The sequence below is a fragment of the Typopeltis vanoorti genome, chromosome 26, assembly GCF_054136105.1.
Source record: "Typopeltis vanoorti isolate ZY-2024b chromosome 26, IOZ_Tvanoo_1.0, whole genome shotgun sequence".
NCBI lineage: Eukaryota > Metazoa > Arthropoda > Arachnida > Uropygi > Thelyphonidae > Typopeltis > Typopeltis vanoorti.
In genome coordinates, this window is record NC_143574.1 from 21,876,494 (window position 1) to 21,890,243 (window position 13,750).

The 13,750-nt window shown below is 34.2% G+C and overlaps 1 protein-coding gene across 3 annotated transcripts in view; it reads right to left on the reverse strand.

Moving 5' to 3' along the window:
- Positions 1–10,930: 10,930 nt before the first annotated feature.
- Ctl2 (Choline transporter-like 2) overlaps positions 10,931–13,750 on the reverse strand; it is a 278,235-nt gene continuing 275,415 nt past the window's right edge. For all 3 annotated transcript variants that reach the window (XM_090414973.1, XM_090414971.1, XM_090414972.1), the window contains one exon: positions 10,931–12,554. In XM_090414973.1, the coding sequence (XP_090271099.1) occupies positions 12,439–12,554 (116 nt within the window). In that variant the 3' untranslated portion in view covers positions 10,931–12,438. The remainder of the gene's footprint in view (positions 12,555–13,750) is intronic.

Sequence of the window (13,750 nt, forward strand, 5' to 3'; positions counted from 1 at the left end):
ACATATATATATACAGTATATAAAATGTTTTTTAAAGGTTTAGGAATATTTTCATGAGTATTAATAATAATCAAGTTTTAAACTATTTCCAGTTGTAGCTGTTGTATGTAGCATTAGAAAATGAATGGAGGTGTGCACAGTTTGAATATGGCAGAAAATCTGCTTCACATATTGTAAAACAGGCTCAGGTGTATTTTCAAAGTTCTCACTGGTGCTTAGGCATTTATTCAATCTCTTGTTATTCTGTTGTCTCATTTAAAACTTAGAAGCTGTAAAATAAGCACAAGGACACAGCAACCCTTGATTACTGATGACTGCATGTTCATTATTTAAACTTATGTGAAATAGAGGACTATGATACAAATACAAAAGTGGTGGACCTCTTATTATTCCTGCATATCTTATAAAAGGTAATTTGACGCAATGGATTCAAAGAAAAGGCAAGTCTATGAATTGTGATGCCAATGATTTGGAAAGAACCAGAAGATCAGTAATGTTTAATTTATCTGGATTTTTTGATATTGTATGACTCTTTAGCTCTTCCACCACCTGCTCCACCAGAAAAGCAAGATTGCTGTGGTTTTCTACTTTTCTTGTAGAGAATCGAACTTAGGCCTATTCCAATCAAAGGGCGCAACGTACCATTGTGCTACAGAGGCACTGATAACTTTTTTTTTTTAATCGAGACCTTTAATTCTTACATTAGTTTTATCTTTAATTGAATTTATAAATTATGTTATATGAAATTGTGAATTAATACCTATACTTTATTCATCACTCTGATGAAATTTACCTCCATTTAGTGCTTAGCAATGTAACATCACACGGCTTATTCTACTTTTGAATGATCGATTGGTTGTATTCCACCTTGTAAAAACTGTTCCTACGAAGCCACTGAGGAGTCTGTTAGTTTCAAAATGAAACATTTGGCAAACATTAAAATATTCTTGTGTTAACGTGTTTATAATTCCTAATTTCATGTCACAAGTGTCTCTCAAGAATAGAGTTTTGTTGTTGAGGTTTTTATTTCCTGTCTTATTTTACTTTATATGCAGATCCAGTTGGCTTTTAAAGTAATTTGGCTTTTTTTGATTATAATTTTAATTTTGGCAGTAATAGGGCAGTTATTTGTCTTCATAATATGGAATATTAATCGACTGGCTCAACATCCGATTTGTTTTGTAACAGAAAAACATTTTTAGTTGAAAAGTCCTATAAATGTTTCTTCTTTCCTATGTGGGATAAACCCAAGTTTTTTTTTTATATAAAAAGCATTGTTGCAACCTATTTACTTGATTTTGTCATAAATTATCCATAGGCAACAACACCCTTCTTCTCACTCAATTTAGAAGGAAAAAAAAGTACAAGCTGAAACTATACACTACCCCATAAAGTCTATGATATGAGGTGTGGTTTTATGAAAGCATATTACAAAAATAAATATAGTATTGCAGTTCAGTGCTTTTGTTTGATGAAAGTTCAAAGCTGTCATCATAAAGGAATTTATAAGGGGAGAATGCTGTACTACTGGCATTTCTGAATGAAAATTTGCGAAGCATTAAAAGCATCTTCATAGGATGGTAGCATTCTGATTAAATAATCTGACCAAACTTTTTATTCTTCTATACTATGGTTCAAAAAAAAAAAAAAAAAAAAAGCTTATAAAACAGGAGTCAGTATAATTAAGAGGGAGATGTTAAATCCCGTTTTATTTTATAGCCGGGTACGAAACTCGGGTCGAAATCCATCGAGTTTCAATGCCGAAAAAACTATCAGTGGAAACAAGTGTAAAAACTATCGGCGGGTTTCCGCCGATAGTTTTTTCGGCATTGAAACTCGATGGATTTTGACCCGAGTTTCGTACCCGGCTATAAAATAAAACGGGATTTAACATCTCCCTCTTAATTAACAAATTCGCCGGTAAAATAGCCTTTTGGCTTATTATCTATGTAGGAGTCAGTATATTGGAGGTAATTTAAAATTTTGAAAGAGGCAAAGAGTGTCGTAATGGAGACCGACCATTAGATATATCATTCATTTTGCAATTATTCCAGGTGTTTGCAGATTATCCTATGGTCAGATTGGAAGAGATGCCAACATCTGTCTAGTTCAGTGGGCAGTGAAAGCATAAAGGACAAAAATTAGGCACTGAAAAAAATTTATCATAAAAAATTTTGATGATATAACTGTTGTATAACATAAGTAAAGGTCAAAAGTTGCTTTATTTTCCAAGGAAACATACAAAATGCAAGTTACAGCTGATTAGCATTGAATCCGATGACAAGTGTTGGCAGGCGCACACTTAAGTGATTGGGATTTTGCAAGTCCAGTACGCAGCAGCAGGAACATGTGCATGTTATGACTTGTTCACTGTATAATACTATAGTTTAACTACATACTGTGAAAATCAAAATTGATCCCACTAAATCAGAAATTTGTGTATTTACCATTAATAACCACCTCAGAAAGGGGTAACCAAAGATTAAGCTAAACAATCAACTAATTACATTTAATGAAAACCCCCAAATACCTTAGAATTACTAAGATCCATCACTAAGCTTCAATAAACATATCAACAATGTTGCAGTTAAAGCAAAAAAGAAGACTAAATATCATGAAAAGTATCTCTGGTAGAGAGCCAATGCTAAAACCTTAAGTCACATACACCTCTATTATCCGACCCATAATGGAATATACTTCGCCCATCTGGGTGCAAACATCACAAACTAGTTTAGACAAGCTTATAAAAATGCAGCCAGAATCATATGTGGACTAAGAAATACAACTCCTGGAAAAACAGCAAAATTCTGATCCAACCTTGTTCCTTTAAAAATTAGATGGCAAGAAAATCTTACTAAATTTGTAGAAAAAAAGAGCCAACCTAGCACATCATAGAACAAGTGAACTTCTTAAAAAAGTGGGAACCAACAAACAGAATAAAGAAAAAAATCAACAACCAAAAAGCCAACTACCCAGCATTTCCTCCAAATCAAGACAGGAAAAATATAGTTATTAATTTTGAAATAGGGAAGCATGAGAAAAAAGGCCTAGAAAACCCTGAAATCTTGAGATTAGCTCTTTCAAAAATAATGAAATATGAATCTGACTCAATAAAGATCTACACAGATTCAAAGGCTCCAAAAATTCAAATGACAATTCTGGGAGTGGTGTACTCATGTATATCTCTCAAAATATAGAACTAAAAACAACAACAGTAAAGGATGCAACTCATGCCATGCAGAATTAATAGCCATTAACACAACATTACAATCCAAAGGAATTTATATTTTTTTACAGATTCCTTAGCAGCCCTTCAAGCTATTAAGAACTGTTACACTAGCCATCAAGAAATACTTCAAGACATAGCAAAAAAACAAACTCAATAAGGATTCTGAAATAGTTTTCCAATGGATTCCATCCCATGTAGGATTAAAGGGAAATGAAACTGCAGATGAAGTAGCAAAAATGGCTGCAACATCAACACCTGGAGAATGATTCTCCAGGACATGATTCACCACTGGTATTCAGCAGAAAAACCAGGAATTACCACCATCAACTCCAAGTTTAATTGCTTTGCCACTACTGTGATCTCTCGCCTCAAAGGGCAGCCAAGTTTACCAATGGCATAAGTCTTCCCTCATCTGCAAAATCTACCATCGAAGAAGCATCACCACTGCATTTACTTACTTGTATGAATATACAAGTAAGTAAATGCAGTGGTGCCCAGGATATTGGACTCATTATGTGAGTATTTAAAAACAACCCAGCTCTCTATACAATTTGATAAGTCTACTTTACCAGGAAATGAAGCCTTACTTTTAGCATATATACAATACATAGAAGAAAAAAAAAATTGTCAAGAATTATTTGCTAAAAATTTGCTGACACTAAAGGAGAATTGATATTTCATGCACTGGAAGAGTTTTGTAAAGAAAAAGAAATCCCTCTGAATAATATCTTGTCAGATGCTGCCAATGGTAGAGTGCTATCACGGTTTTATTGCATATTTCAAAGAGGCAGGGCCAGATGTATTCACTGTACATTGTGTGATTCTTCATCAACATTTAGTTGCCAAATACCCAAGTGATTGCCTACACAGGTCATTACATTATGTAATTACAGCAGTCAATAAAATCAAAAGTCATTCATTGAATGACAGATTGGACAACTTTGTATTGAAAACTATGAAGAATTCGATCGCTTGCTGATCCATACAAAAGTTTGTTGGCTATCAAAGGGTGCCTGTTTGAATCGATTTTATAAACTTTTTGATGCAGTGCTACAGTTTTTAGAAAACAGACGATTCTTTATGAGCCAGCTTGATTAATTTCAGGGGAGGCTTGTGCATAGGCACTGTGGAACTGCAGCACCCCAATTTTTCTCAATATATTAATTTATTTATATTTGCTTGTAATATTTAATTTTATCACCAACAATCCTATACAATTTTCTTATTTTATAAAAAGATAATAAAAATCCATCTTAGGAGGGCAAAGGATGCTAGCAGCACTGTGTTTACCACAGTCATATTGCTATGCGTGCCAGCATATGCACGTCATAGTGAGATGCGAGCTATTAGCATAATGCGGCACTGTCCATCGTGCAGTTCCACTGTTGTTTATATGCAGTTTGTGCTAGTACTAGAGTGTTCGTAGTGCTTATCGTGTTTACTCCATCTCTTTAAATATTTGGACATTATAATTAAAGGATTTAATTCTAATATCCAAAAATTGTAAATCCATTCCTTTAATTACAATTAAAGGAATCGAATTAGTATAATTTTATAAAATTATACTAAATATTTTTTCATGAAACAAAACAAGAATATATTTTATTTTTAAGTAATTTTGAATTATACCAAACTGTATAATTTTATCAATAATAAACAATATTTTTTCATGTTTAATTTATTTTTTAAATTTTTATATTAATTTTGATATTTTATCCAAACACGTATACACTGTACTTACAGCGTGTATGTATGTTTCGAAAGTTGCAGTACCACCACCACGATTTCAAGCCACGAACTGTCACTGATTAATTTCAAAAGTGACATAGCTTATTTGACCAACTTGTTTAACAAATTTAATGAAACAAATCTTCAGCTCCAAGGAGATGAGTTGAATTTAATAAAAACAAAAGCTGTTATTTCTGCATATGTGTCAAAACTTCTCCTGTACAAATGAAACTTAGGACAAGGAGAATTCAGCCCATTTCCAAATCTATCAACAGCAGAAAAATGTGATGAAGACATTGTCAGAACTAGGAGGCTCTCCATTGTGATTTCAACCAATGATTAAGATATTCTTGAAATGAAAATACCCAATTGGGTTTTGGACCCATTTTCAAGTACAAACATAGAAGAAACTTTACAATTACAAGAACTGATAGAAGTAACAACAATGGAGAATTGTAATTAAAATTTAAAATCAGGTAGCAAGAGTTCTGGTTGCAAAAGCAGATGTTCATACTTTATCCTGGATTGTGGGCTGTAGGAAAAACGTTTTTAATCGCATTTCCATCACAATATTTAGTGGAACATGGGTTCAGAGTGTGGTCACAAATCTTTTGACTAAAAAAAGAAACAGACTGCAAATAGCTGATCTCGGTGATTTAAGAATGCTACTGACAAATATAGAGCCAAATATCAATAAATTGGTAGCAGCACACCAGGCTCTTCCTTCTCATTAGGATTGTTTTTAATATTACTGATCATTATTAAAACACTTAAGGTTAACTTTTTTTTTTATATTTTATATTTATTTTTACCATTATTAAAACACTTACCGCTGCCGACAGAGAATTTGAAAAAATACGAGGCCGACAGATGAAAAAATTTGAAAAATTAAAAAAGAACTCCACCGTCCTTCCAAAACTTGCTACGAATACTGTACTCAACCTTTCTTCAGTCACCCTGAAGCAATCAACGCGCTGTCACGTGGCCACAACTTCGCCATTGCTCCCAAAAAAATACCTAGTGAGGATATTATGATCCAGATCGAATGCAGAATCCGCCACCTTCCCCATCAAGTCGCCAACAGTGTAAGACTGGATGTAGCTTGTGTCCTTTCCAAAGCAATCCCATCAAAAACCAACATATCCAACAAGGAATATAAAGCTCTACAGGAAATGAAGAATAATAAAGAAATAGTTATCACCAAAGCGGATAAGGGAAATGCAACTGTAGTCCTTAACCAAAAGGACTACACAGGTAAGCTGAATGCTCTTCTATTAGATCGGGCTACTTACCTCCCCATCAATTACAATCCCACCAACTCTCAAATTAGAAAACTTCACAGGCCTTTAAGAGAGTCACTTCTTGGCCTGTAGAAGTTACCAACAGATTAAAGCCATTTAACTCTATACCCCCCCCCCCCCCGTATTTACGGACTCCCAAAAATACACAAAGAAAATGTGCCATTACGTCCCATAGTGGATGGCATTGATTCCCCCACATACAAATTAGCTAAACATTTGGCCAAAAAGCTCACACACTATACTGGCAACACACCATCACACATAAAAAAAAACTCAGCCCATTTCAAAGCCAGCAGAGAAAACCTTACACTCCAACGTACTGACATAATGGTCAGCTTTGACGTCTCCTCTTTATTCACAAATGTCCCACTCAAGGAAACTTTAGAGCTAATCCAAGCTAAATTTTCTTCCGATATCTCAGCCTTATTTCAGTTCACAATGAACTCAGGCTATTTCGTTTGGCAGGGAAAATTCTACAAACAAATAGAGGGGGACAGCCATGGGTTCACCACTCTCCCCACCCTTGGCCAATTTCTTTATGGAGACCTTTGAAGAAAAAGCCTTAGCCTCTGCCCCATAAAAACCAACCATATGGCTTCGCTACGTTGATGATGTGTTCGTTATTTGGCCACATGGCTCTGAAACACTTCTCTCCTTCTTAACACACTTAAACAACCAACACCCCAGAATCAAATTCACCTTGGAAAAAGAGGAAAAAAAACAGCCTCCCTTTCACTAGTCACCTGCCAGCCTAATGGAACCTTGGTTTTCTCAGTTTACAGAAAACCCACCCATACAGGCAGATACATTCACCAACAATTCCCCCTCACAACAATATGGAGTAGTGAAAACACTATATAAGGCTAAACTAATCTATTCAAACGACTTGGCCCTAAACACTGAACTAAATCACATCCTCAACACTTTCTCAGCCAATGGCTATCCCCCCAAAAAATATTAAAACCTACAAACACAGATCCCCTCCCTCCACAACAAGGATTACTCTAAATCCATCGCCATTCCCTACATCCGAGGCACCTCAGAAAAGATTACCAAAATCTTAAAAAAGCATGACCTGACCTCCTGTTACAAACCTTACAGAAAATTGGCATCCCTTATCCGCTCCACTAAAGACCAACCACTTCCCCTAGACCTACCTGGTGTATACCAGGTCCCTTGCAGTTGTAAACTGTCTTACTTTGGCCAAACAGGCAGGACAGCGAATATCAGAATTTCTGAACACAAGGACTACATCCGGTTTCACAAGTATAGCCATTCTGGTCTTGCAGACCATGCTCTGGACACGCCACAGAATACAGTGGAAGAAAGCTACAGTAATACACCATAGCAAATACAAATTCGAAAGATTATTTATGGAATCAGCCTCAGCCCTAAGAAATTCTCCAAACCTCAACAAATTTGGTTGTATGCGACTGCCCCAAATTTGGGAGGCTTACATCAGCAGAGCTTCAGCCCAATAGCCAAGAACACCTACTTAGCCTGCTAGAGGGCACCATCAGGACTTTTAGGAGAACAATAGCTTCATCTCTTCATTCCCAGTTACTGTGTTTGTAGTGCCTACGTGCACGTGCCCCTTTTTTTGTAAGTTCCTTTAGAAGATGGCAATGTGACGTTGCCAAAATATCGGAAAATATTTATTAAAGTATAATTTAATTTATATCCTTAACTACGTTTTTCAATTCCTTAAGTGTTTTAATAATGCATAACCAACGTATAAGCCTGTCTATGAGAATTAATGATCGTTATTTAATATTTTATGTGCAATTTGTTTTCTTAATTTTAATAGTTATTAAATTTTCAGCTCCAACATGTCCTATGTTTACGTGCAATTTATGTTTTTTTGTTGATTTCAATAAATAGTTTTAATTTTCAGTTTTTCAAGGTGTCTTATTTCCAAACTTCAAAAATATCTACTAGATGCATAATAAAAGACAAATTTGTTTCTGTATCTATCTGTTTGTTCACTTAGAACAAACTCGAGAACTGCTGATCTGATTTTCTTTTATACGTATCAAGTAGAGCTGGTCAGGTCTTAGAAAGTAGCTTCCAGGAGGGTGCTGAATTTTTTTTTTTTTTTTGGAAAAGGGGGCAGTAAGCCAAATTTGGGAACCACTGGTCTAGATGAACACAAATACATCTCCTGCCATAACTGTGGTCTTGCTAACTATGCTTTGGATATCTTACACAGAATCAAATAGGAAATAACTACTGTGCTTCACTGAAGCACATATAAACTTGAAAGACTTCTTAGAATCAGCAACAGATTTGTTAAACCAATACCATCTTAATAAATATGGTGTGTTAAACTTCCCAATATTAGGGGAAATCAATTCTTAGGCCCATAAAGAGCATTTTAGGCTTTGTCTTTTTTTTTTTTTCCCCTTTTTTGTGTGTGTGCTTTTACAATTTTGAGATTGTCTCTGTGACAGAGATGAAGTATAAGATCTAATAAACTTTCATTCCATTAAGCTTAATGAGTTTAAACAACACATTAGTCTAAATACTACACTAGTATGTGAACTAGGTTCAAATCCCATCCAGTGGTCTTCCTCACAACTAAAATCTTCTCAGATAAATGCCAATTCTGATCGACTTTCAAATTTTTGATGGCTTTTTTCAAGTATTGATATCTTTATTATTATTATACTTCAGGGAGTCTAAAGACTCATCGAAGGGGCCATCTGCTCTACAACTCTCCATCTCCACCACTCTACTAACTGCAACTACCTTCATCTACACGAAATGCCATCTATCGACGACCATCACCACTAGTATTTTCACAGACAATCACAAACATCCATGCCTACGGCGGGATTTGAACCTGCGGCCTTTTGGCTGGAGAGCGGATACGCTAACCACTGGGCCAACCAGGCCAGCATCTTGTTTACATTCCTCTTGAAAATTTTCTACTATTGTTCTGTCACTGCTTTATTTAACTGTTTTTCTGAGTAATTACTCCAGACATCTAAGTTATCTGTGTCTTCAGTTTCATGTCATCACTGATTCCTTTTACAGTACTCTTTTTTCTTTTATTTTTGAGCTTTTTCAATAGCCTCCAGAACATTTCTGCCACCTTCCTGATATTCTTATGACTTTTGTTTAGCTCTATTACATTTTTTTTCTATATTGGGCATCAGCTGAAATATTTTCTAGGAACACCTAACTACCATGGTGTTATTTTTCTATCCTTGCATACAACTTCACTACATTCTCCTAAGTTAAATCAATGTTTTCTTCAGGGTTTGGTTCTTGTATTTGAATTGTTTAATTTTTTTCTTCAATAAAGTTTGTATAGTTGAGTCTAGCTTACTTTTGCTGCTTAACTTTAATTCTTTTTACAACTTTCTTGCACAGTGCCGATTTTAATGTGAAAAGAGATCTATTTAAGTGAGATAAAAATTCATTTTTATCTCACTTAAAGTGATAATTGCTTCGAATTTCAAATCTGCTGTACACTCTTGTATCCTGAACCAGCATGAACTGTCAACAGTAACATAGTCAAATGGGCATGGCATTTTGTTATTTGTTTTCTTCATGTGAACTTGTACACAGGCTTTTTTTTTTTTTTTTTTTGAATATGATGTCAGTAATGACTAATTCATATCCTGAGCAGATACCATATCCCCCCCCCGAAACGTTTCTATATGCCTGGTGGGATTTATTTCCTACTCTATTTAGATGTCAACAAGGACAACCTTTTTTTTTTTTTGTCAGCTGCCTGCTCTTCTAAGGAAGAAGTATAGAATTTTAACTAAAAAAAAATTCTCTATTTTTTGCTTAGAAGAACCTTCTATGGGACCACAGGCACAAATAATTTCATTGTTCATTTCCCCATTTTGAAGTTTGCCCACATAACTCTACTTGAATAAGTCCTTTTATTCTGTGCAAAACAGTTTGTATTGATTATTAATATTAGATGATTTGCACCTCACCAAAATTTATGCTCCTCTGTTACATTAATAAATGCAAATTTTAAAAATCCATATATCTGTATACAGAGGGATGCTACTGATTTCTGTTCTGAGAAATTTACAATCTTTACGCTTAGAATAATATATATTTAAAGCTATTCAAAAACATTGACATGTAATTGGAAGTTTTTTCCCCACTTGGTTAGACTATAATAAATTTAGTTTAATCCTTTATCCAAGTGTAAGCAAACAAAGTTTGCACCTGAAGTATCCTAAGGACTGAGGCAACTCGTGGTAAAGGTGGACCAAGCTCTCATCACTCCTTGTCTCAGTAGCTCCCATAATGCAAAGCATATCTCCCTGCAGACATGTATAATGCTATGCATTAAGGGAAGGGCCACATACCCAGACCAGTTTCAACCTTTATTGAGGTCTCGTCAGTGGGAGCCAAACCAGGAAATGGTGATACTAAAGTGGAAGTAATGGAGAAGTCATATTTATCTATACGAGGTGCCAAAAAGGTGTACCACCTTATTATTAAATTACTCTGGATTTAGAGAAAGATGTTGGAAGATTTTTTCCCACTTGGTTAAACTATAATACATTTAGTTTAATCCTTTATCCAAGTGTGAGTAAACAAAGTTTGCACCTGAAGTATCTTCAGGACTTATTATTGACATGTAATGTAACAATTACACAAGGATACTGGAAGAGTTAAAGAGTAAATAAACTGGCTAGTATAGAATATTAACACTATTTATTTACATTAGCTACAAAAATAAAAATTACTATAACAAGATATAGTAAGGATGATTATATATGTGAAAGAAGATTAAAAAAATTACAAAGTTGAAAGTGGATTATATAGTAATGATCAGCATGCATATTGCTGTTTTATACATCAATCCTGCTTTATCAAAAACTAAGTAGGAGCAATTAAATCACCTTAGACACAAATATTAAAAATTTAACAAAAACTGCAATATTTGTCTTCAAATATGCAGCTATTTTTGTTCTTAAGCTAAACATGGAGGAATGTTATATTATGTAAAACATTAGCTTCCTCCTTACCCTTTGTTAACTATGAAAATTTTTGCTGCTCAGCATATACATGAAATATATCTCACTACTTCAAAAATGCTGAGCAGAAAAAAAGTGCACAGTTTACACACTTGTTAAAATGAATAATAGTTATGCAAACTGCTACTGTTTATACACAATTTTGTTTGGCAGTTATATCTATTTCTTGTTATAGGAAAAATACATAAGAATAAAATATTATGGCAAGAAAATGGTGATATAAGATTTCTTTAATACAAAATTAAGATGTTTACAGGTAATATGCATGGTTTGTAACAGAGTCTCAAAATCACTTGCACAGGAATGGAATAATTACATACAAAAATAAACATACAGAATCATTCGTGTTTGCAATTAGAAAAAGAGCAGCTAGTTTTTAGATTTTAAAAACATTAAGAAGCTAAAAATAAATATATTAATAATTATGTACCCGTGGCTTCACAGTTTCTTGTTGTATGACACTGAATATGAACCTTTCAGTAGTATTTATGTTATAAATACTACTTTCTTAATTCAGATGTGGTATGTCGTAAAGGTTGGTTTCAAGATGCTGATCAAAATCACTTTCAAACAACAGCTTGTAATTTGTGCTATTTGATAAAACTGCAAATTCTAAGAATGTTTTGTAATATTTCATTTCACAACTAGTCACAAAAAAGTTATAAAGTTGTAAAATGTACATTTATTTTTATACAAATAGTTCAGCTTCACATGTAAAAAGACAACTACCAAAAAATATGAGTATCACAATATTTACAGGCTGCAAATACAAAAAGAGTTCTTGCATAACTGAGCATTTCTTTCCCCTTTAAACTGGTATATTTGCAACTTTCAAAAATTTACAAATGTAAACATTTTTTCTGAAGCCAACATTCTAGCATAGTTGCTCTAATTTTAGTCCTCTAAAATTTGAAACAGCAACATATCCTTCATAAGTAATAAACCAAAAGTGCAAACTCAATATGAGGACGCAATTTTTAGTTTCATTAAGGCATGTAAATATGGGCAACAATTGGATGGTAGCAAGATTAGTTTAAATGTATTCAGTGCTATAAAATTTTTATAGCACTGAATGGTGTAAAACAGTGTTTTTCAGGCATATACACACACATATATAATATACACACACGCTATATTTCGTGACACATTGGCCAGAAATATTCTTATTTTATTTCTCTTCAAGATCACGAAATGCTTTGTTTTTCTTTCCTAAAATTTTCATTAGCTCTTTTGACATATAGTAGGGCTTTTCTGCAGATCCATCATTGCGTTCACAGTCTTCCACTAAACATAATATTCCAAGACACACATGAATATCATGGAAGAAATAGAAAGAAAAAAAAGTAGTTTGCATCATTTCTGCAAATTCAGTTTATATTTTAAACATTCAAGATATTAAACTTAACACAATTTATATCTAAAAAGATATTCACTTATCTGATCATCTTCCTCTTTCATAGTGCTTTTATCCTACTTGGTGCAGGGTCTTGCGTTCGGGAAACAATTTTTATGACTGTAGAAGTGTGTGTTCACAGGGCCAGTTTGCCTGTTCTGGGGAGGCAAAAAAACTCTACCTTTGTATGAGACTAGCTAACTTACCTTTATTTGAAAGAGACCAGATAAAGGTTCCTCACGTCTTGGATGAGAATCGAACCTAGGTCTTTCCGACCAAAGGGCTTCATCTATACCAACTGAGCTACAGATGCTCATTTACATTATCTGATAATTATTATTAAAAAGCACCAACTTAGGATGCCTAGAAGAACAAGTATGAAAATATTTCAAGGATCATGAAAAAAAAAAGAAAAAAAAAGTACATTTTGTTCTAACTCTGAATTTAATTGTTCTGAGATACCTTCAAAAATTTTAGCAAACATGTTGCATCAAAATGCAAACTAAACAAATGGGTAATTATATGTTCATGCATGACACTGCAAAAAAAGAGTATACGTAGTTAAAATCTTTCTAGGATACTCCTTGTTATGTGCTTAGCTGTAACTTTCATTAAAAAAATGCTCCATACATGCAGGTAAGTGACTGTATGCTAGATGCCTAATTATGGATTAATCATGATCCCAACTCAAATTTCATCTGCCCAGATAAGAAGTGAAGTCCACTGTACAGTAGACTGGCCTGAATGGTGAGTGGTTGGCATATCTTCTCTCTAACCAACAGGTCGCAGGTTCAAATCCCGTAGTGGGTATGGAGTTTTGTGATTGTCTTTATGTGGGAGATAAATTTCTTTGCACAGTGTGAGATCGCTGTCCCACTTAGTGGAGGCCTGAAGTGGCTTGAAAAAACTTTCACGTTTGGTCTCTAGAGCAGGGTTTCTGGACTATAAAAAAAATCCATGGTACAAATGTACTATAGATTCACTAATAACCTTTTGTGGGTGGGAACAACCACATAAAAATTATAGGAGTTGTAAATTACAGCACTGATGTATCATAGATTTCCAGCCTTTTACAGGTAGAATTCAC